We start from the raw sequence: 21350 nt of genomic DNA, 5'->3' as shown, positions 1-21350 counted from the left end.
CACTTTCATTGTTAATTAATCGTTTAGTTGTTTGGTCTATGAAGTGTCAGAAAATGATTAAAAATTGGCGTTCATTGTGTTTCCCAAAGCCCAAGATGACGTCCTCAAATGTCTTGTTTTTTCCACAACTCAAAGATATTCAGTTAACTGTCATAGAGGAGTAAAGAAACCAGAAAATATTCACATTTAAGAAGCTGGAATCAGAGAAATTTGACTTTTTTTTCCCTTTAAAAAATTACTCAAACCTATTAATCGATTAGTTGGGGATTAATTTAAAAGTTGACAACTAATCAATTAATCGTTGCAACTCTAATCTGCACCCTTATGTATCTTTACATATGCTACCAGGTGTCGCCGACTCTTTTGAATCTAAAAATGTCCAGAGAATATTTTATTTATGAACATAATCCCTTCAAATACACAGCTCAAAAAACAAAAAACTAAACTGGGATTAGAGAAAAACAGCCTGGTTCCTTGTTTCTCTTAAAAAAATTTGATTAAAAAAATTGATAATCAAAATATCTGCGATTAATTTAATAGTTGACAACTAATTGATTAATTGTTGCAGTTCTACTGATTAGAATATGCAGCTTTAAAGTCTTTTAATTGTAATGTATAAATTTCATATTCACAATTGCTAATTTTAGTACCATTATTACTAAGGAGGTCTGTTGTATGTAAATGTATTTTATGGTTCAACAAGTAAGATGAGATAAGCCTTTATTGATCCCCAGAGGGGAAATTCAGGTGTTACAGCAGCACAAAGACAGAGTATAGTACAAAGTACAAATAAATAAGTAAAAATTAGATAAATAAAATAGAATAAGAGGAATATACAACTAGTAGATACTATATAAGAATGAACAAGAACAATAAAGACAAACTTACGAGGTAGCGACAGTTAAAATGACGAGTTACAAGATAAAGTGACACGGTAAGATTAATAGCAGCAAATCTATTAGATTTGTAAACAGTGTACACAAGAATAATATGTACTGTGTTTAAGTAATGATACTTGTGATTAGGGCTGTCACGATACTAGATTTTCTATACTCGATTATCGTGGCCAAAGAAATTCACAACAACAACATTATCGCACAGTATGCATTATTGCACAGATCTTCATGATATTGTCCCGACTAGAGCTGGAACAATTAGTCGATGGTGGTTCCAGCATCTCCAATGTGAGAATTAGCTGCTGTCACTTGTATTAAATTAGAGTTAACTGAATATGTTTTGATTTTGGACTTTTGGTCAGATGGTTTTAATATGTCGCCTTGGATTGTGTTGGGCATTTTTTTTTCACTGTTTTCTGACGCGTTATGGATTAAAAGATGAATTGATAAATCAAGAAAATAATTGCTAGATTAATAGATAATTAAAAATAATTAACAAGCTGCAGCCCAGAGAATTTAAAAAGTGTCATGAAACATATTGTAATATTCCTCTTTTGTCCACCAGGGGGCAGCCTCCCAGAAGGAATTTTATGCCAAGAACTCCCGCTGGACTGAGGGCCTGATCTCTGCCTCCAAAGCAGTGGGATGGGGCGCCACGGTCATGGTGTAAGCATCAGTCCTCCCTCCTCAGTGTCTCCTACTTACTACAGAGTATAAAAGTGCTTTAAAACTGTCTTAAATGTCCTGAAGAATGACAGAGAGAGAATAAACAAAACAGTAAATCAGGTCTCAAGCATGGAAGGTCATTCATAAATCAGGTGGTGTTAACCTCAACACTGTGTCGTTCCAGAGATGCTGCTGATCTGGTGGTGCAGGGCAAAGGGAAGTTTGAGGAGTTGATGGTGTGTTCGCATGAAATAGCTGCCAGCACAGCACAGCTAGTGGCTGCCTCTAAGGTAAGCTTTGTTTCTCTCAGGGTCTAAATGGTCTAAATTGTTTGGTATAAGAGAGTTAGAGGTGTACAGGTGTAAGCAGCTTCCCATGTTGAAGATCTCATGTCTGTTGTCTTGTTGCTGTTCTGTCTCTCCAGGTAAAAGCAGACAAAGATAGCACTAACCTGCACCGCCTGCAGACGGCGTCCCGCGGCGTCACACAGGCCACCGCAGCGGTCGTGGCCTCCACCAAGTCTGGACAGTCCCAGATTGAGGAGACAGGTGAGAGAGTCACATTGACAGGGAAAGTTCGGTTCACAGTGTCATTGCTTGTTTTATGTTTAATCTTTATTTGATCAAAATACAAAATGTCCAGTTGTTTGAGTGAATTCAAAGCTACAGGTTGTAGGAAAAAACCCAAAAGGTGTTTGAACATGATTTGTTGTTTGTGTCCAGATACAATGGACTTCTCCAGCATGACTCTCACCCAGATCAAACGACAAGAGATGGACGCACAGGTGAGCAGCAGAATACAGAAAAACTATCTATCTTAATAAGCCCCATAGCTTATAGCATAGTGGTGAGTCTTAAAAATATGTTTTAAAAATGGACTTATGCTCATTTTCAGGTTCATACTTGTATTTTGAGTTTCTACTAGAACATGTTTACATGCTTTAATGTTCAAAAAACACATCTGAATATACCTGTATTCACACTCTGTCTGAAATACTCCGCTTTAGCGCCTGTGTCTTTAAGACCCCCTCCTGAAAAAGCCCAGTCTGCTCTGATTGGCTTGAGAGAGAAACATGGTGCACCTTTGCAAAAGTAGTTCTCAAGCCGTGGGTGGTATACTCTAATGAGCTAGAATATTCAATTTCGATCTAGGCAGCCCACTGAAAAAATTCTGGGTTGTCTTACTTCACAGTTTGTGGGTTGGTTGGCGCTCCAGATACCCAAATGTATGAGCACTAGCACTGAAACTGTGTTTTTCATAATATGTCCCCTTTAAATTAAGTAGAGAAGCAAGAAGAACTTCACTCCAATTAAGTTTTCTGACTTTCATTGGAAACAATGTCTCTCGCCCCTTTACCTATAACATGAGGAAATCTGATTTTAGGAGTTAATTATTTAATAATTTATTAGGACTAATGCTTTGTGAGTTTGGCTAGGTATAAATAGAGTGCTGCAGGGATGACGTATTTTTGTAGGACAACCAGGAAGTTAGCATCGCCCTGGTTCCCTCGACAAAAAGCTAACGGGATTTTTCCATTGGGTTTTGGATTATTGCAGAAAATAAGCTCTGTGGAAAACAAACATTTATGATACTTACACGTCTTGTTCAGCAAGATAATCTCCACAAATGAACACCACTTTTATGATTTTTGAAGTTTGAATGCAATCGCCAGAAGTAGAAAGCTAACGTCAGGCTATAGACGAACTATAACACGGTGGCATGAACGCGAGTATAAACAACGAGGCCGTAAAGGAAGAAGAGTCGGCGTGATGACATTTAGTAGTCTCATTTAGCCACTTGTTAGCAACCAGCTTTTTTAAGACACATAAAGGCTTAAAAATTCACGAGTGGGGTTTTTAATTACATATTAAATATTGTAGAACAAAATGTTCAAATCTCTTCAGCTCGTGTTAAGTTAACTACAGACCTTATTTCAGGCTTCTAACTAAAAAAACACTGACTTCAAGACGTGGGAACTGGAAGTGCAAAAATGCTTTGGGTCTCATTTCTGCAGCTCTCTATTAATAAAGTTTAGTTTCCACATTAGACTCTGAATGAGTATTATTCTTTGTGCATTGAGAAGGCGAATGTCAGATGAACACTTCACTCTGTGTCGTGACTCTGCTTCCCCCGACGCTGAAAGAAAAACACAGAAAGGTCTGGACCTGCTCACACACACGGCCTATTGTTGTAAATGCACAGAGTGCCTCTATTTGAAGTGTATTTTTAGGAGTTTTAACTAAAAACCTGTGTAAATAATGATTTTTTTAACTGGGCTTTAGAAAGCATCCACAGACACAAGGGAAATTGGAGAAAATAATATAAGCAGGGAAGATTTTATTTACCACTTCTCTGTCTAATTTAGTGTGTAACAGTGTGAAACATTTCGGGGATCTATTGGCGGAAATTGAATATAATATTCTTAACTATGTTTTCATCAGTGTATAATCACCTGAAACTAAGAATCGTTGTGTTTTCGTTAGCTTAGAATGAGACGTTTATATCTACATAAGGAGCAGGTCAACGGACAAACCAAACACTGGCTCTAGAGAGAGCCTTTAGGTCACCGTATTTCTCCGACACACTTGTGAAACTGCGGTAACGTGAGCTGCAGAGTGCATAACCCTGGTACCGCCAGCCGCCGTCTGACTTCCCTTGCTTCTAAGTAGTTTTATTATGGTAAGAAGAATAATAATAATAGTTCTGCACTTAGTGGTTCACGTTACCACAGTCTTGGAAAGGGAGGAGTGAGTGGAGGAGTACTCAGTTGGTTGTGATCTGCAACCACACCACTAGATGCCGCCAAATCCTACACACTGTACCTTTAATTTAGTGTTTAAAAGAAATAATTATTAATTGAATTGTGGCCTCTTATGACAGCTAGCTGATCATAAGGAAAAAGATAAAATAATGAGGAGTATGTTCATCTAGTATCTTAAAATATTCTACTCTTTGTTCCCTCCCAGTCTGTCTCCATCCAACTGTTTTCTGTATGTGACTCATAAAAATAATGAGGTATTTCATGCTATGCGAGGGGAAAGAAAAGGAGGCTTCAGGGAAATGACTCGTGTGTGTTTGTCCTCTGCTTGTGTCTGTGTTTCCTCAGGTCCTGGTTCTGGAGCTGGAGACTCGTCTGCAGAAGGAGCGAGAGCGTCTCGGCGAGCTGAGGAAGAAACATTACGAGCTAGCCGGGGCAGCGGAAGGCTGGGGCGAGCAAGAAGAGGGTAAGGACAGAGGACAAACCACTATACTATAAATATACACTCAAAATATTATAGTAAAAACAACTAAAATCAGTCTCCTTCTTCTCCGTCGGCACAGGTTGAGACCTGCCACTCCTGTCGTCCCCCTCCTCCACCAGAAGACCGGCTTCTGTCTGCCTCTTTCTATTTATACACTCTTCACTCTTCCTCGGTTTCTTCTCTCTCTTGTTTGTTTGTTATCTAAGCCAAATTAAAAGGTGCTTCTTTTTCTAAACCTGCTCCTCCACCCGCGTCCAAACGCTTCCATAAAGGACAGCAAGGGCTCAGCGACGGGGGGGGCGCCGAAAGGGAGGAACAAATGGATGTAAGCCCGTCTACATGGCGTCACGTCCCCCCACCCCCACTGCCCTGCCTCTCCCCCAGGACTGTGTTGGTGAAAAGCTGTAGAAGTGAAGTGGATCCGTTCTAGTATTTATTGTCTGATTCTTCCCCCTGTCGAGGAGTCGCAGTGGAGACGCTACGAGCACAACAAGACATCCCAGGATGCACTGCACAAGGGCCAAACTATCAGCAGCAGGAGGGGAGATCAGTGACTGTTCTTGTCCCCAAATCTCTGTGTGACATAAATGGCATGCTCTCCGACTAAAACAAGTGTTGTAAAGCTGTGGGAGCCTGAGCTGCTCTTTATCCGTCTCTATATCTTCCTCCCCTAGTTTCTTCCTATTCTTTTCTCACTGTGAGTTATCACCTTATCAAGTCCATACCGCTTCACCGGCTGGTTCACTGGACTTTCTGCCTTTCACCTCTCCACCATTGTAACGACCGTGACTGTTTACTCGAGCCAACCTCCATTTTTTTCTTTTCTTTTAACAGACATTACATGGAAACTCTTAAAACCGCTCCAAACTGGGGAGTAGTTTCAGAAAAGGAAAGTAGCACTATTTACTTTTATTTCTCTCAACAGTCTTTTCCCCCTGTGAGCGTCAAGACTGCCAACTACCTCATGCTACATCGTCAGAGGTAGCGGTGCATCATGGGTAGGACTGATGAGAGACAACACTAAAGACACAGGGTCATTTTTGTCATTTTTCCCTTTTTTATTGGTTAAAGGGAAGAAAAGAAAAACTTCTTTTTATATAGAATAAAAGCAGTCCAAGTCTGGCAAAAAAAAGCAAAAGTTGTTAAAGGTTAAGACCCTTATTGGTGCATATTTTTACAAACTTTGGTGATCAAGCAGCACTACAACAAACCTGCCACAGAAGCAGCAGCTTTGGAGGTGCAGCTGGGATCCAGTCGCATAATGAACTGCCACCGGTGTCGTCGTCGTCTTCTGACAGACGGCTATCCAAGTCGTTCACTCGGTTACTTCCTGGAGACGTTATGACTCTGCCAGCGGGACCACCGTGGTCCCGGTGAGGAGACGGGACCGCCCCGCTCAGTCAGAGAAAATCTGCCGGAGCAACAAAAGGAAATCCTAAAAAGTTTAATATTTTTGTTCGCTCAAACTTGAATGTCAGTTTTTGGGACATTTAAAGCTGCACAAACCTTTATTCATGAAATGTTTTATCTGGTTTCAAACCCCCTGCAGGACTGACGGTTGCCTACAGTTTTATAAATCCTTCACTAACTAACAGTCTGCATTGCCTCAACGGACTCTCTGAGTGTGCAGCACACGGTGACTGCAGTGTTTTTCAATAGCTTCCTAAAGACCAAGTAGCTGTGTATATAAACTACAAGCCTTCTTTTGTTGGAAATAATCTTTTTGCTTTGTTTTAATCTAAAAAAGCATTCAATAGAAATTGCATCTCTCCAAGTAAGGATTCAGTTTAAATGAATTGGGGATTCAAAATGGTGCACATGAACACCACAGCAGAGAGAGAGGTTGTTCATTTCCTACTGAGACTGATGGACTGACGTTCAGCAGACTGATCATGCCTTCGTGTGTAAACCATGAGATTAGTAGGGGTCCGTTTTTTATTTCTTCTTTCCGTTTGATGACGACCATGATGAATCTCTTGGAGTTTGTCTCTCTCTGTGTCTTAACATACTTCGTTAAGCTTCAGCAGTGTATCTAAAAACAAAGTTGTGACACTGGTTTATTTAACAGACGCTGGTCAAATAGTATTTGCCAATAATTCTTAAAAACTAAACCACTTGCAGAAGCAGATGGGTGCGTCAAAAGACAGAGAAAAGTGTTCATCTGCTGCTCCAAGCAGGTTAAAAACAAACAGCTAGTGTTATTTGCAGTACTGTCTGGTCCAGGTCTTTGTATTTAATAATAATTTTAGCTGTTTTCTGTCACTTCTTCCACACTTGAGTAGTTGGTTTCATTAGAAATTGGAATATAAAACAAAAAAAATGCCATAAAAATAACTTTTTACGGCATTTCAAGTGTCTCAAAAGATGAATTGAACGCACCTTGAGTGATGTTTGGTTGTATTTATGCCCAAATATTCTTTATTAACCTCTCTCTCTCTCTCTCTGTCTCTCTCTCTCTCTCGGGTCTGTGTCTGTAGTCCGACCAGCTCAGCCAGCCTTTCAAACTGCCTCACACTGTAGTCAAAGAGAAACAAATACTCACATAGCAACATTGAAATATGTCTTTGTATGATATACTAAAACTATGTTGGTGGGTTTGTTTTTATTTTTTCAGTTTTTAAAATAAATATTTCAACTCGTTAATACAGAGCCAGATGTGACTGTGGTTCTTCTGATGTCAGACGAAGCAGCGATGATGAAATGTAATTAGTGAAGAGGCTGAGATGGTGAAGTTATTTTTAGATAACTCAGTAATGTCTCTGCTCTTTCACATGATGTTTTCTGTTTTTCCTCTACATAGTATTATTCTTGGAAAAGTTGGATATTACATAATCGCTGTTTGATGAATCGCTTCAGCCACTCTATTAATCCTCGTACCTCGAGGAATTCCAAGAAAACGAATAAACGTTGCATTTCAGATTTTTCAGATAATATGTACGTTTAAATGTCTTTAGGGCAGATACAAGAAGGTGCTTGTTTGTTTGTGCGTGTGTGAGCAATAAAAGCGGCTCAATAACTCTTTTACAGGAGCCTCACATCTACATCAGAGCAGAGCTAAAATCCTAATGCACCTGATTGATTTTTTGGGAGATTCTTTTCCCGTAAAAGCATTGACTGACGTGATTCAAAGTGCTTTGTTGGCATTCAATTTAAAATAAAATAGTTATATTAGAGACGGTGAAAATGAAGTTTGTAGAAAGTGTGATGCTGCTCCAACTCCAACCTGCATGCTCTTCTCCACAATTACAAGACAAAAATACCCCACATGCACAGATATGTCGGATGCATTGAGTAAATGAATCGGCGTAATCTGAAACCACTGTGCTGAGATTACAGAAATCCCTAATCTGGGTTGTTCCAGGATCAACCACATCTTCAGATAAGAGTCTTATTTCCTCGTATCTGCAGTGCAAAAGAAAAGCGGGTTGTAAACACAGAAAACTCAGGAAGATTTGTTTAAAACATTGTATTGGTTTTTGACAAAATAAAAGGTACAGTGTGTAGGATTTGGCGACATCTAGTGGTGTGGTTTTAGATTGCAACCAACTGAGTACCCCTCCACTCACTCCTCCCTCTCCAAGACTGTGGTAACGTGAGCCGCTGAGTGCAAAACCGTGGTAACGCTGTCCGCCTCGCTCAGAGGTCATCCTCGCCATAACAACACTACTTTAGAAGTAATGGAAGTCAGAAGCGGCTGACAGTACAACAGTTTTGCACTCTGAGGTTCATGTTACCACAGTTTCACAACTACCCAGAGAACTACGGTGGCCTTCAGGTAACGTAAAAATGTGAAAGGCTCTCTCTAGAGTCAGTGTTTAGTTTGTCCGTTCTGGGCTACTGTAGAAACATGAAGAGGACCCGCTCCCTATGTAGATATGAAGGGCTCATTCTAAGCTAATGAAAACACAATTATTAGTTTCAGGTGATTATACACTAATGAAAACATAGCTATTATATTCCATTTCTGCTAATGGATCCCCCAAAATGCTACACGCTGTTCCTTTAATCCATTGATATAACTTCAGACTGGAACGGTGTCCTGCAGGACTCCCCGGCAGTTAACGAGCCACACCTGCTGTCAGGTATAGGCAGACCAGGTGTGCTTCGTTAACCACCAGCGAGGACCATAAAGGTGCAGGACTTCGGTCCAAAACAACAGTGATTCTTTACAATCCAGTGAGTTAACAGTGTTTGAACAACAACGGGCTGAACTGATGCAGGTAGCTGATTATAGTGACACGTGATATTTGAGGATAAATCAAATGTTGCTTCCCTAAACTAGAGGTGAGAACTCCAGGTGAGTGTAATTACTGTTTATGAACTTCCTGGTAGGATAGAAAACTAGAAGTAGTTTGGGTCTGTTTGGATAGACAAAAACTATTGAAGGCCCACTGGTGTTTTCAATCAGCTTGTCTGATCGGGAATGGGAACGTGACGTCACCGACTGCAAGTCGACCATTTTTGGAGCATAAAGGGTTGTTTACTGCGTCAAAAGTACTGCTGAAATAACACAAAACACTGCACGCTGAATAAAAATCAAAAGACAAAATTGTAGTATATATAGTATACAGTCAGATACAAAGGTAGGCTAACGTTATGGGTTTCATTTTGCAAGATATCGGTAGATTAATTATGCTGTATTAGCATAAGATTAGCTATTTTATCTTTGTTTGGATGAATGTGTAGTTGGCATTTGGCTTGTAGATCTGAAGGTCCTGTACCCTCTCGTTCGTAAATTGGACATGGGCCTCAAAAGATTTTCATTTTTCGAACTGTTGACATGTATAGGGAATGGGAATGTGACGCCACCGACAGCAAGTCCGCCATTTTTGGAGGATAAAGGGCTGATTACCTTCCGTATCAAAAGACAACACAAAAACACTGCAAAGTGAAAAGGATTAAAAACACAAAATGTGGTAGTATACAGTTAGACGCAAAGGTAGGCTAACGTTATGGGCTTCATTTTGCAAGATACCGGTAGATTAATTATGCAGTATTACTCAATTAAAGGTTCTATGATATTTACAGCATTAATATAGCAGCAAACGACTAGCAGAGAATGAAGTCACTCTCCCTCCATGTGTGTTGTAATCCCAGTTGCTCTGTGCTTTGTTTATATAGCCGGCCGGGCCTTTTAGTGCATGTTCCTGCATGTGAGCGTGCCCCACTGACTAGCTCACGGCCACCGCTCTGCACCGCTCTCAAATGGTGATTACAGCTGATAACGCCATCTTGACAAACGGCATCGTCGTGGAAGCGTAGCGCCCACCCTCCGGTTCCTCCTCAGGTAAACACTGTTATCTCTGTCAGCACTGTTGCTGTTTTTTGCACTGTCAGCGATGTTAGCAGCATCGCCATGTTGAGAGCCGTGTGTAGGCAATAGATACGCTCTCAATTTCGAACATGTGCAACAAGGGGATGTCAATCAAACGCGGTCTGCACCTGTGTGGGTGCAGCATAAGGTGTGCAGTGACTTTTTAAGTATTGATAATTTACTGAACATTCTGGGAAAATCAAGATATATATAAAAAAAAAAAAAAAAAAATCATGGCTGACTGAGCTACAGCTTCAGGTTTATTGGAGTCCTGGAACTGACAAAATGTAGTAAAAGATTATCAGACAAGTACAAAATATAACTGAATATATCAATTATTAATACAAATAAAAAGAAATATAAAGTGTTATTCTTTTCCTTTAACTTTCAATCAGTTCGTAGCAGAATGCATTATGGATGATTGATGACACACATTGGACTAATCATGGAAGAGTACAATAAATCATAAATCAATTAAAAGTTTTAATTAATATAATCAACTGGTTAGTGGAGAAGGAACAGCATGTCTTTGTATTTCTTTTTGCGGTCCATTTTTATCAGTTTTTCGGGGCTCCATGCTGTGCTCTTCTGTGAAATTAACTTCATGAGGAATTCTTCTCGAGGTCACAATGACATTTTTCTGAGAAACTTGAGAAATGTCAATGTCGAGTGAAGCATAACAGACAAAACACAGCAGGACCAGGTCCGCCCACAGAAATGACTTGGCTCCTGAAAAGGTCTGATGAAGAGTGAATCCCCAAATCTCCAACGCAAATTAGCTAATAGTTAGTTTAGATCAGTAAATTTCTTCTTCTTTCTTTCGTCCTTTGTTGTTGTCGTTGGTTTTTGTTTTTATCTGCGACCATTGTGTACAGTTTTTCTTTTTACAGAGGAGGTTTTCATCATGAAACAGGCTATATTTTAATAAAGCAACAATAATACAATGTTTATTTTTGTTGTTTTAATAAGTAATGGTGAATATTAAAAAAATAGAATTTGGTTTTCATTGCTTATATTTAGTATGAACATGATTTGTTGGCCTCCATGGGCCCCCATAGCGGCTGGACCTCAGAAAGCTTTCCCCTTTTTACACCCCTGAGTCGGCCTATGTTGTATTATGTTACTGTAGTTTCATAAAGCCTTTTACCTTCCCATTGGCTGCTTTACATCATTGTTCAAATCATAAATTAAGCAATGTTTTCCTGTTTTTCTTCTACATCTTTTGCTCAAAATGAGTGAGTGTTGTTGTTTAACAATCTAACTCAAATAACCTCAAAGAGCATGAATATTGGTGTAACTCTCTAGACCAAAATATTTCCCCTAATCTTCAGTACTTGTTCTTAACGTCTCTGTCAGTTTCTTGGTATCACTTCATGTCCACATCCAGCAGTGAGCAGGCCACCTCTGCTCTTATTTAAACGTAGTACAGTATGCAGTGGTGTTGTTATGCTCTGTGCTGCTGTTTTGCCACATGGGTAATGTGGTGGGTGGTGCCTGTGAAAGACTGAGCTGAGCTATTTATAGTCTCTGCAGTCCTGAGCTGGGCCGCCTTACAGCAGGTCTCCTGGCAGCAGCAGCAGCAGCAGAAGCGTCTGTGTTTGTCTCCCCTCTGCTCTCCAACACTAGCAGGATCCAGCAGGGACCCACCAGCCTCACATATGCTTTAAATCAGCAGGTACACTGACAGGTACAGGCTCATTGTTCAGAACCATTCGTGTGGAAAGCAGTTTAGCTTCAGCAGGCTGCACAGGAGGTTCATTATGAACCTGCGAGGATAAAATCTGATCTGTTCTTTGCTGCTGAAACAACATCTAGAAGGCTGATGTAATAATATGTAAAATATTGTGTGATCCACCACAGAAATATGGCCTCAAACAGTAGTTGTTGAATCAATGTCTGACATGATCTCAATATAAATCTGAAATTAGGCTCACAGGAAACCATCTGCAAAATGTGTCACAAAATATGTTAAATTTCTTATTTGTTTAAATGCCCCTGTGAGGGTTTATATTTGTTTTATAATTTAATTAATGTGTTTTATTAATTCTTCATTTAAAGGGACTGTTGTAAGATTCAGAAATGCTTGTTAACAGCGACACTTGTGGCCGTTAAGTCAACGAAAGTCAGCGTCGGGCTCGCACTTGCTCGCTCCACATAGACATGAACGAGCATCGCTCAACACAGTGAGGCGACACACGTCAGCTAAAACCACAGTATCACTCTATATTTCACCTGCTTGGCAGTAATGTTAGCTGACCAGACGAAGGTCTCTCTATGAATCAATGCTGATCCTAGTGTTGGCTATACCTGCTTCAGCCTCCCGACCAGGAACAGGGGAGACACCGGCACCCGGTTTGAGACGATAACGTTACTCGCTGCGGAGCCCCGTCACTTCACAAGACACAGGAAACCTCTGTTGGTCTGGAGGAGCTGCAGCATTTACTAGATAGAACTTCACTAGATATAACTTTGCAGTTTTGGTGCTTCCGTGTAGTTTGTGTTGGAGTCTGAGTCTGAACAGCGTAGCCACACGCGAGCGCGCATATGCGAGCGCGCATGGGAAACCGACCCGGGAGATTTATATGTGTAAGAAGTTACAAACAGTCCCTTTTAAAGGCCCAAATATAACCCAGATTTTTTCATAATGTTAGATAGGCACAATCGGTCTGCTAACTCTTAAACTACTGGATTAATCAGGTTTAAATTTGATTGTTCTCCACAGACTAAAATATAATTTCAGAGCAAATAAATCTCCATCTTATCAAGTCTTTTCTGTCAATAATCAATAAAGTTCTTAAAAAACATTTTCGTCAAAAGTGAAAAAAAAATCTGTAATTGCATTCAAAATCAACTTTTTCTTTTCAAGACATTTTCCAGGAATTAGAAATAGAAAGTACTTTTTGCTATTGCTGAAGCTATTTGCTTTTGTACTATTGAAATCCGTCTTTGGTTTGCATGTGCAAAACCTGCTATTTAAAAAGGTACATTAAAACACAACATATCACATCCAGACAGGACTCAATAAAACACATTAAAACACATAGACACTACATTAAAAGGTGCACCAGGTACTCGATTCAGAAGCAGCTTCTGTCCTGACCTGATCCCTAACAGACCTGATGTGACCTATATTCTGTTCACACTTTATAGATAATTAGGTGACCTCCCATGAAATCACCTGGGCATGTCCTGAGCCCAGCTGCAGAGGAATTCACCTGAAAGGAACAACCTCTGCATTGTAAAACCACCTGAATGCTCGTACTGTTTATAGAAGGGTTTATCTGAATAGGAGTGTCATCACTCAGGCCGCCCTCACTGAGGGCCTTTGAATGCCTCGTTTTGTGCTGCCTTTGCACATTGCTCTCCAGCGAGGCCGGCATCGGCCCGCTTTTGAGTGCCTGATACAGATATGAGGTCACAGGATGAGGAAAAAAAGCCTTCCCCTCTCTACTGAGGCCTGTGGGTACTTCTACCCGAGTAAACAAACAAGCTGGCGGCACTTTGCGTCCCTCAGGGGCCAATGATTCCCCTCCAAAAAGAAGCAGGAGCCACAAAAGCAGCTTTTAGATGCTGGTGCAGACGATCCCCCGGGGACGCTTCGTGGCTTCGTAAAGATCATCAATATCTGGTGCCACTTAGGTGTATAACAGGAGCTTTTAGAAGTGAGACAGCACATTTTTATTTAACAAAAAAAGATATTCAGTGCTCTCATAAAGCAGCGGGTTGTTGCTCTTTGTGCTGCGAGTCAACAGACTTCAAGGAGAATTATTAAGCATTTTGTGTTGTCTGTGTGATGCAGCTGGAAAAGTAAATTAAAGCAATTAATCAGGGACAGCGGCATCATAACATGGCATGTGGCTCCCTGTTTGTATTATGTTATTTCCCTCAGCAATACTTAAGTGTCGCAGTGGTGGTTTTGTGTCGGTGTGTGTGTGAGTGTGTGACTGTGTGCTTGCTTGTCTGTGCATGATGGATGATTACTCTGCGAGCCATTAGAGACTTTAAAGAGGCTCCTGTGTGAGTGCGCTCCCGAACTGCTGTATTAGTGAGGACCAAAAGTTGCTTTCCGAGAGTTAGGTGAGAATATGAACACCACTTTCAAACCTGTACAGTAAATATGAAGCTGGAGCCAGCAGCCAGTTAGCTTAGCTTAGCACAAAGACTGGAAACGAGGGGAAACTGCTAGCCTGGTTCTGTCCAAAGGAAACAAAACCCTCCTACCAGCACCTCTAAAGTTCACTCGTTATATCTAACACGTTATATCTAGTTTCTGTTCAAAAACGGAAGTGTAAAAACGACAATGCGCCAGTTGTTAAGCAACCAGTGGAGACTCCAGGAAGTTACTGGTCAGTAAGATAATCTCCACAAATGAAAACCACTTTTATGATTGCTGAAGTGTGAATGCAATCGGCAGAAGTAATATTAGTCTCGTTTAACCGCTTGTTAGCAACCCCCTTTTTTAAGACACATTAAGGCTTCAAAATTCACGAGTGGGGATATTTATTGATGTATTTTATGTCGTAGAACAAAGCATTCAAATCTCTTAAGCTTGTGTTAACCACAGACATTATTTCAGGCATCTAACTAAAAACCCATTCAAAAAAGAATTGACTTCCAGACGAGGGACCCGGAGGTGCTAAAATGCGACCTCATTTCCAGGTTTTAGGACTCATTCCTGTAGCGCTCTATTCTGAAAACTTGAAGCTCATGTACACGGGAATAGAGATTTAAATGTATTTACATAATAAATAAACCTGAGATAAACCAATGAAGTGGAGTGTAGTAGAGCTATATTTAGGGTCCTCATATGTATGCAGATACTACTGTGTGTGTGTGAGCCTGCAGGCCAGAGGTAGCATGAAAGCACAATGCCATGTAAGGATACATGCCATGTAAGGTCCTTATTTACCCTCCTGCCTTTATAAAGTGCAGCAGTGTGTGTGCGTCTGTGTGTGTATGTTGTAGCCTGGCGGAATGAATCTACAGCGTTGCATGTCTCTACATGCAGACGAGATGTGGATGTGTTTTCATCCGGATGGTAATGAGCTTTTTAAATACTTAAACAGACATTTAGCAGCTAGAAATACCATGAATGTGGGCCTTTAAACCCGACGTGACCCAGATGTGATCTTTCCCTGCCGTCACCACATACGTGAACATCTGTAAAAATCTGGGTCACGTAGGGTTACAAATCACATTGCTTGTCCTGCTTTGCCCATTTTTGCACATCACATTTAATCATTACACATGTATATTAATCCAGACAGTCGGCCCCTGCCCTACTTTAGCGTCCGCGAGAGAGAGACAGACGTAAACGTAGACATCAACACCGAGAGAGGCAGTCAGGTCAATCAAAGAGACAGAGAAGGGGTGGGCATGGCAGACCCAGACAGTGCATGACACCAACTCCTCCACCGCTCTGTTTTAGGAAAAAGAGAGAGAGAGCGAGAGAGAGACGGGGTTGCTAGGAGACCTCACCCAATGCAAACATAGCACCATCTGCTGCAGTGAGATTTGGAGTGGGTTAGCCAAGTCGGACAGAGAGAGGGAGATCAGCCCAGGAGGATCACTGGAAACAACACTACAGGCAGAGACAGGGGAGGACAGGAGGAGGAGGAGGAGGGGAGGATAAAGGATGATAATAGAAGATGAAAGTAAGATATGAGAGTGGAGGGGACTGGGAATTAGGAGAACAGGGAGAAAGTAAGCATGACGAGAAGCTTGATTAATGTATGATTAAAAGGTGTGATACCCACTCATAACCCTCCTCCGCACGTGAGCATCACCATCCCGTCACCTTCTGTATTAAGGTGCGATGTAATAAACGCTAGTGGAGGCGACACCAAGCTGCTGCTGCTGACGTTGGTTTGTCCCCATTAGTAACAGATGATGCACTTGTTACCATGGGGACAATAAAATGTCCCCATCAGATATCAGTCGCAGCAGGCTTTGTGCCCACGTTATCTGATGACGCCTGGTCAATTCACACAAACATCAACCTCATAATTAGTGTGAATGACTCATTTCTCTCATCGCTCTCTCGCTGTTTTGTTATTGGTGTGTTTTAAGTAGGAGGAATGTGATCAGTGTGCTGAGAGGCACCGATCATCTGCAAAAACAAAACATTAGGTTCACATGAGTTATCTATGTCACAGACGAGGCTGCACTGATCCAATTCAATCTCTTAAAGGGGCTCTCCAGTTTTATACATGGGCTTCTTAAATCAAACCAATATATAACTTTTTTTTTTAAAAACAAATAACACATTATTCTTCTCACAGAAGAAAAGTTGAACACATAAGCAATAAAACAAACCCTTTCTCAGTCCAATACACTGGGCTTTGATATTATTGCCCAACAGAGCTAAAACTACATTACATATTTGGCCAAAATTGACCAGAATCAGATTTGTTTACATCATACCTTGCCATAAACATTATTATACCATTGAAATGTGTAATGTCTGGGGGGAAACAGCATGAAACATGTCCTAAGAACTACAAAACGGAGGTAAAAATCAAACTGCAGTGATGGTACTGCCACTGCCGCTGGTGAGATATCCTTAGCTAAAGCTGATTTATTTCCTGTTTCCTGGCATTGAAAAATCAACTTTGATGCTCCAACATCTTAGCAATCAAGTTTGCAATGGCAGATAAAAGAACAGTGGCTAAATCTTTCATCATAATAGATTGGTGCAGGAATGAGTCATGTGTAAATATCATAAATGTTTGTTTATGCCACAGAGCTTATTTTCTGCAATAACCCAAAAGCCAATGGAAAAATCTCATTGGGCGATTCTAACTTCCTGGTTGGCCTACAAAAATACCTCATCCCTGCAGCAACACCAAATAAACTAGTTCTGCTAAAAACTAAAAAGTTTAGCTTTGCAGATGATCAGTAGCTGTCATTTCTGCAGCCTCTGATTTTAGCATTTAGCACGATCCCTTTCTTGTCACTTGTGGCCACAGTGGTCACCATTTAGCAAAGCTGAATCCGCTATAGTCTTGCTTTAAGGCATAAGAAAATAACCCAGATGATGTCACCAGGATTATCTTGAATTTTGCTTTAGACTTCTTCTTTTTTTTTTTTATGTAGTAAAGATTAAAAGGCGCAGGCATTCACGGAGCGGCATGGTCCAATGAAAGACGCTACTTAGTTGCGTTACAGAGAATGAATTCCTGTGTTATTGTTGCTCAACTCATACTTGAGATTCAAAATCAGGATATATCAGCCTCTGATGTATCAATTTTAAATATTTGTAAATATCTCTTGTGAGTCGCCCAACTTAATTAAGGTGCATTGCTAAATCATTGACGCTTTAAAGTGCATCACACTTAAGAGATTTAAGGTTGCATGAGAAAAAACAAACACTATATTCCATACAGATATCAAGGTGCATTTTATTAGATGAAGATCCAATGATATATAGTCAACATCAGCATCCTCCTTTACAAAAGACATTAAAATTGAAACATTTTCAGTAAAAAAGTAGTATCGTACAGCCAATGTGGGGTACCAGAGAGAAAGCATGACATGACCTAAATCATATTCATTCATCATCGTATGGATCATAGATAAAACACAATACATTAACACTATTTACAGTCTGTAACACAGAGGTTGACATGAATGGTAATCCTCATGGTGAGTACAGTAAATAGAATATATTCATATATTAAGATCTTTTGTTTACAAAATCATAATGCATTATATATATATCACAGAGAAAGGCTATCCACAACCTTGGCTTTCAGCTATACACACCCCCTTGTTTAGCAACACGTTGCCCAAGCAAAATGAGATCTTTTGTTTGGTCAATTTATTGTAGATGGGTGGGTTCTTTGGTTGTGCTGGGTTTAATGTCGCTGCCTCCGACTGAGCAGTCAGCTGCTGAGTGTTACTGAAGAGAGTTTAGGTTTGGTTGTAACAGGAGAGTCTTGAACAGCACTCACCATATACAGGGCAACTTCTAGAGCAATGTTAGCCACAACGGGAAACTATGTGTGACAAACAGGGCAACTAATTTTAATTTTCTAACAGGATCACATTTAACCTGAAGAGGAAGGATCTCACAGCTCAAATGGACTGAAGTGAAACTGATTAGACGTTGTATTACAGCACAAGGTTTCATTGCAACTCTAGTACACACAAAATGTTCTTTTCACAAAAATGTGACGAGGACCGAGCACAAAACTGGTCAGAACACTTGTTTCACTTCATGCATGCATTAACGTTGCATTACCACGGGATGGATTCTCTCATTTGAAAATAATACATTTCCACCAGAGAATAATAACACATCCAGCACATTAAAGGGATCGTTTGGGTGTTGTGAAGTGGGGTTGTATGAGGTACTGATCTATAGTCAGTGTATTACCTACAGTAGATGACGGTTTGTACGCCCCCAGTTTGGAGAAGCAGACAGGAGTAAAGCAATGTACTGCTGTGGACGGGGCTTTTAACCACCTAAAAGAAACAATATCAGTTTAAGTGTACGCTATATTTAGAATATTTTCACCGCTTTATCTTGCCGTCAGACAGCCCTTTCCAATGGGGAACTGAAGTTGTTGCATCCAGCTATAAAAACAAATTTCATTTTACTTTAGGGTTGCTGGTCTACTGCTGCATCAATTGGTTAGTTTGTTTGTGTTATTGTATGACTTTGGTTAGTTCGGATTCACCAAAGTCAGCAAGAGTAGACTTGAGACACCCGTGTTCTGTGAGGTAAAATTACAGTTTTTTTCAATGGAGTCTGGTGCATAGATAGCGGCTTCAGCTCCCCGTCAGAAACATTGACTGTATAACTGTCTCCCGGCAAAAATATTCTAGATAGAGCGTACACTTTTGGATAAGTTCCTCATACAACCCCACTGCAAAACACCCTAACTATCCCTTTATGTAGGATCGCAAAGAAAAAGTAGCATCGAGGTACCTGAGCAATGCTTCCCCTTAATGTTACCTCAAATATTACCCAGGTGTCATAACTCAAAGGGCCATGATACATGAGGAATATTTAAGCTAACTGAGATGGAAGAAAAATGATCTAAAACGTGGGCAAAACCTAAGAAGATAATGTGTTGGCGCATTAAAGAACAAAAGAATAAGCGGTCTATCTAGTGCATTGCTTCATAATGTTGCCCAGTAGGTTTGTTATGTTTTGTGAGGGCCAGTTAGTGAAGATCAGCAGTTAAACAGCAGTCATCCCAGACTGAAAGAGAGCCTAAGAGTGATACCTTTTATACATCTACTGTACACACCTCTGTGGTCATGTATATACCTCGTAACTTCAGTAAAAGTAATAATTTACTTTCTGTGTTAATTTCTTTACTATTTGCATTTTCCCTTGGCCCATGAAACCACTTATGCTTTGGGCATTTGTCAGTTTCTTCAAATCACACTGTTATTTGCACGATAGCAGGGGTTGTGTTCGTATCTGACCGATCACTAGCCTGCAGAGCTTCGTCACCTTCGACCTCCAACAGCAGACAGATGCTCACAGTGCTCGCAAGCCTTTTGGGAATCCCAGCCAAAGTTGTTCACCTGAGACACGCTTATGTTGTGTAATTCTATCTGGCCAAGTAACAAAGGTGGACGCAGCGATGCGTCCGACCGACACCAGACAAACACGGGGAGGATCAGCAGATCACTTTACATGACTCGTTGTATTAAAGGATGAATAAAACCCAGGGGAGCTGCTTTGCTGCTGCGAGGGCAAATTCCTGTGAGGTTTTAGGACAAGCTGGTGGTCGTCTCTCTTTCACTCTCAGCCCGTCCTGAGCTGCATCACTGGCAAGACATGGAGTGAATCCCAGCCAGAGGCCATTAAAGCCACCGCATAACTGGATCAGGATCTTCCTCTCCTCACCATGTTCAGAGAGCGGCCTGGTGGGTGGCAATCCCTGCACCCACCCCCGCGCCACAACCCAACGCCCATGTGCTTGGGCCTCTGTGCCAGGCCTCAGCGCGAGGCCTCATCACTGGCCCAGCTGGCATGGCCCCGATCAGCTGGATTTGCTATAATCATCTTAGGTCATCTGATTCAAGCTGAGAACAGTGAATGCCCGTCAGCTCTTCAACCAAGGCCAATGAACCCCGCCAGGCCGGCATAACCGCCCCGCTTCTGGCTAAATTTCCACTGAATGACCCGTTAACAAACTGGTTTTCAACATTTTTGTTAGTACTTAACACAATGGAGACGTCTTCTAGCAGGTTTAGAGGGAATGTTGCCACCTTTTTGAAGAGTTATATTCAGTAAAAAAAACAAACGTGAGAATGAGACATCTTGCTGGCCAGTCATCTAGTCCTGCTAGCTGCGTACAAGCCTGCCTGTCTGTCTCTCTGTCAAGCTGGGATGTCTGGGACCTTGATGTGTGTTGTTTGTGAGTGTGTACATCAAGAGGTGTGGTAGGGAGGGATGGGCAGAGAGTTACAGAGGTTAATGGTAAATCAGCCAAACCAAAGTCACACACTCACCCACCACACACGACCCCCGTCCCTCCCTCCCTACCATCCGTCCATTTGTCCATCCAACCCCCCCACCCTCCCTCTCCTCTGCTGCGTTCGTGTCCCGGTTGCTCGTCCCTCAGTCCCAGCCGTTGTCCTTGATCATGTGAGCCAGCTCGATGATGAACTTGCCCTCTTTATACTTCTGACTGCTCTCAAAGGCATGTTCCTGGAGGGCGTGGCAGAGGACAGGAGAGACAGCATTTAAGTCACGTGATGGAGAATAATAACATGTTTATATCTTTGACAGAGAGTAGGATAGTTAGACACAAGGTGCATAAAAAAATGACATGTCCTTTCAGCTGTAAATCCTTGACTCAATCCTGGCCTGTCTCTGCTGCTGGCTCTTTAATGGCAGCTGGTTACATAACCATCAGTCACTGCAGAGGAGCCTGCAGAACCAAATCTCTGACCCGACTGGATCGTCATACCTTAAACTGGCAGGAATCTGTCTCTCACCACTAAAAACAGCAAAACCCAAAAGGCCACAGGTTTGAGCCTCACAACAGCCAACACAGACGTAGAGTCTGTTCTATTTTTGCAGGCTGTAACATGCATTTCTACTTTTGTGGTCGGTGTGTAATCCAAAATTCCTCTGGAAAATATGAATGGGATTTATAAGAAAGTCTGAGCAACACAGAAACTTATCAACTCCACTTTGTGTTGCTCTATTAAGTGAAATACATCAACTAACACCATAATCATTATTTTTCACAGTTTATCATCTTC

At 41.2% G+C, this 21350-nt stretch overlaps 2 protein-coding genes and 1 long non-coding RNA gene across 7 annotated transcripts in view; 2 read left to right on the top strand and 1 right to left on the bottom strand.

Moving 5' to 3' along the window:
* Positions 1–7457, top strand: part of hip1 (huntingtin interacting protein 1) — a 60577-nt gene extending 53120 nt beyond the window's left edge. For all 4 annotated transcript variants that reach the window (XM_037775775.1, XM_037775776.1, XM_037775777.1 and 1 more), the window contains 6 exons: positions 1462–1562; positions 1747–1852; positions 1987–2110; positions 2285–2346; positions 4669–4786; positions 4884–7457. In XM_037775775.1, coding sequence (XP_037631703.1) covers positions 1462–1562; positions 1747–1852; positions 1987–2110; positions 2285–2346; positions 4669–4786; positions 4884–4888 — 516 coding nt within the window. In that variant the 3' untranslated portion in view covers positions 4889–7457. The remainder of the gene's footprint in view (positions 1–1461; positions 1563–1746; positions 1853–1986; positions 2111–2284; positions 2347–4668; positions 4787–4883) is intronic.
* A 1317-nt stretch (positions 7458–8774) lies between these two features.
* The window catches only part of LOC119491632, a 27021-nt gene continuing 14445 nt past the window's right edge, over positions 8775–21350 (top strand). The window contains exons 1-2 of the long non-coding RNA XR_005207631.1: positions 8775–9024; positions 9926–10091. This is a non-coding gene — a long non-coding RNA (uncharacterized LOC119491632). The remainder of the gene's footprint in view (positions 9025–9925; positions 10092–21350) is intronic.
* Positions 18690–21350, bottom strand: part of ypel2b (yippee-like 2b) — a 19741-nt gene continuing 17080 nt past the window's right edge. For both annotated transcript variants that reach the window (XM_037775785.1, XM_037775784.1), the window contains exon 5: positions 18690–20790. In XM_037775785.1, coding sequence (XP_037631713.1) covers positions 20701–20790 — 90 coding nt within the window. In that variant the 3' untranslated portion in view covers positions 18690–20700. The remainder of the gene's footprint in view (positions 20791–21350) is intronic.

Source organism: Sebastes umbrosus, chromosome 7 (genome assembly GCF_015220745.1).
Source record: "Sebastes umbrosus isolate fSebUmb1 chromosome 7, fSebUmb1.pri, whole genome shotgun sequence".
Classification (NCBI taxonomy): domain Eukaryota; kingdom Metazoa; phylum Chordata; class Actinopteri; order Perciformes; family Sebastidae; genus Sebastes; species Sebastes umbrosus.
This window is presented reverse-complemented; position numbering and strand designations above follow the sequence as displayed.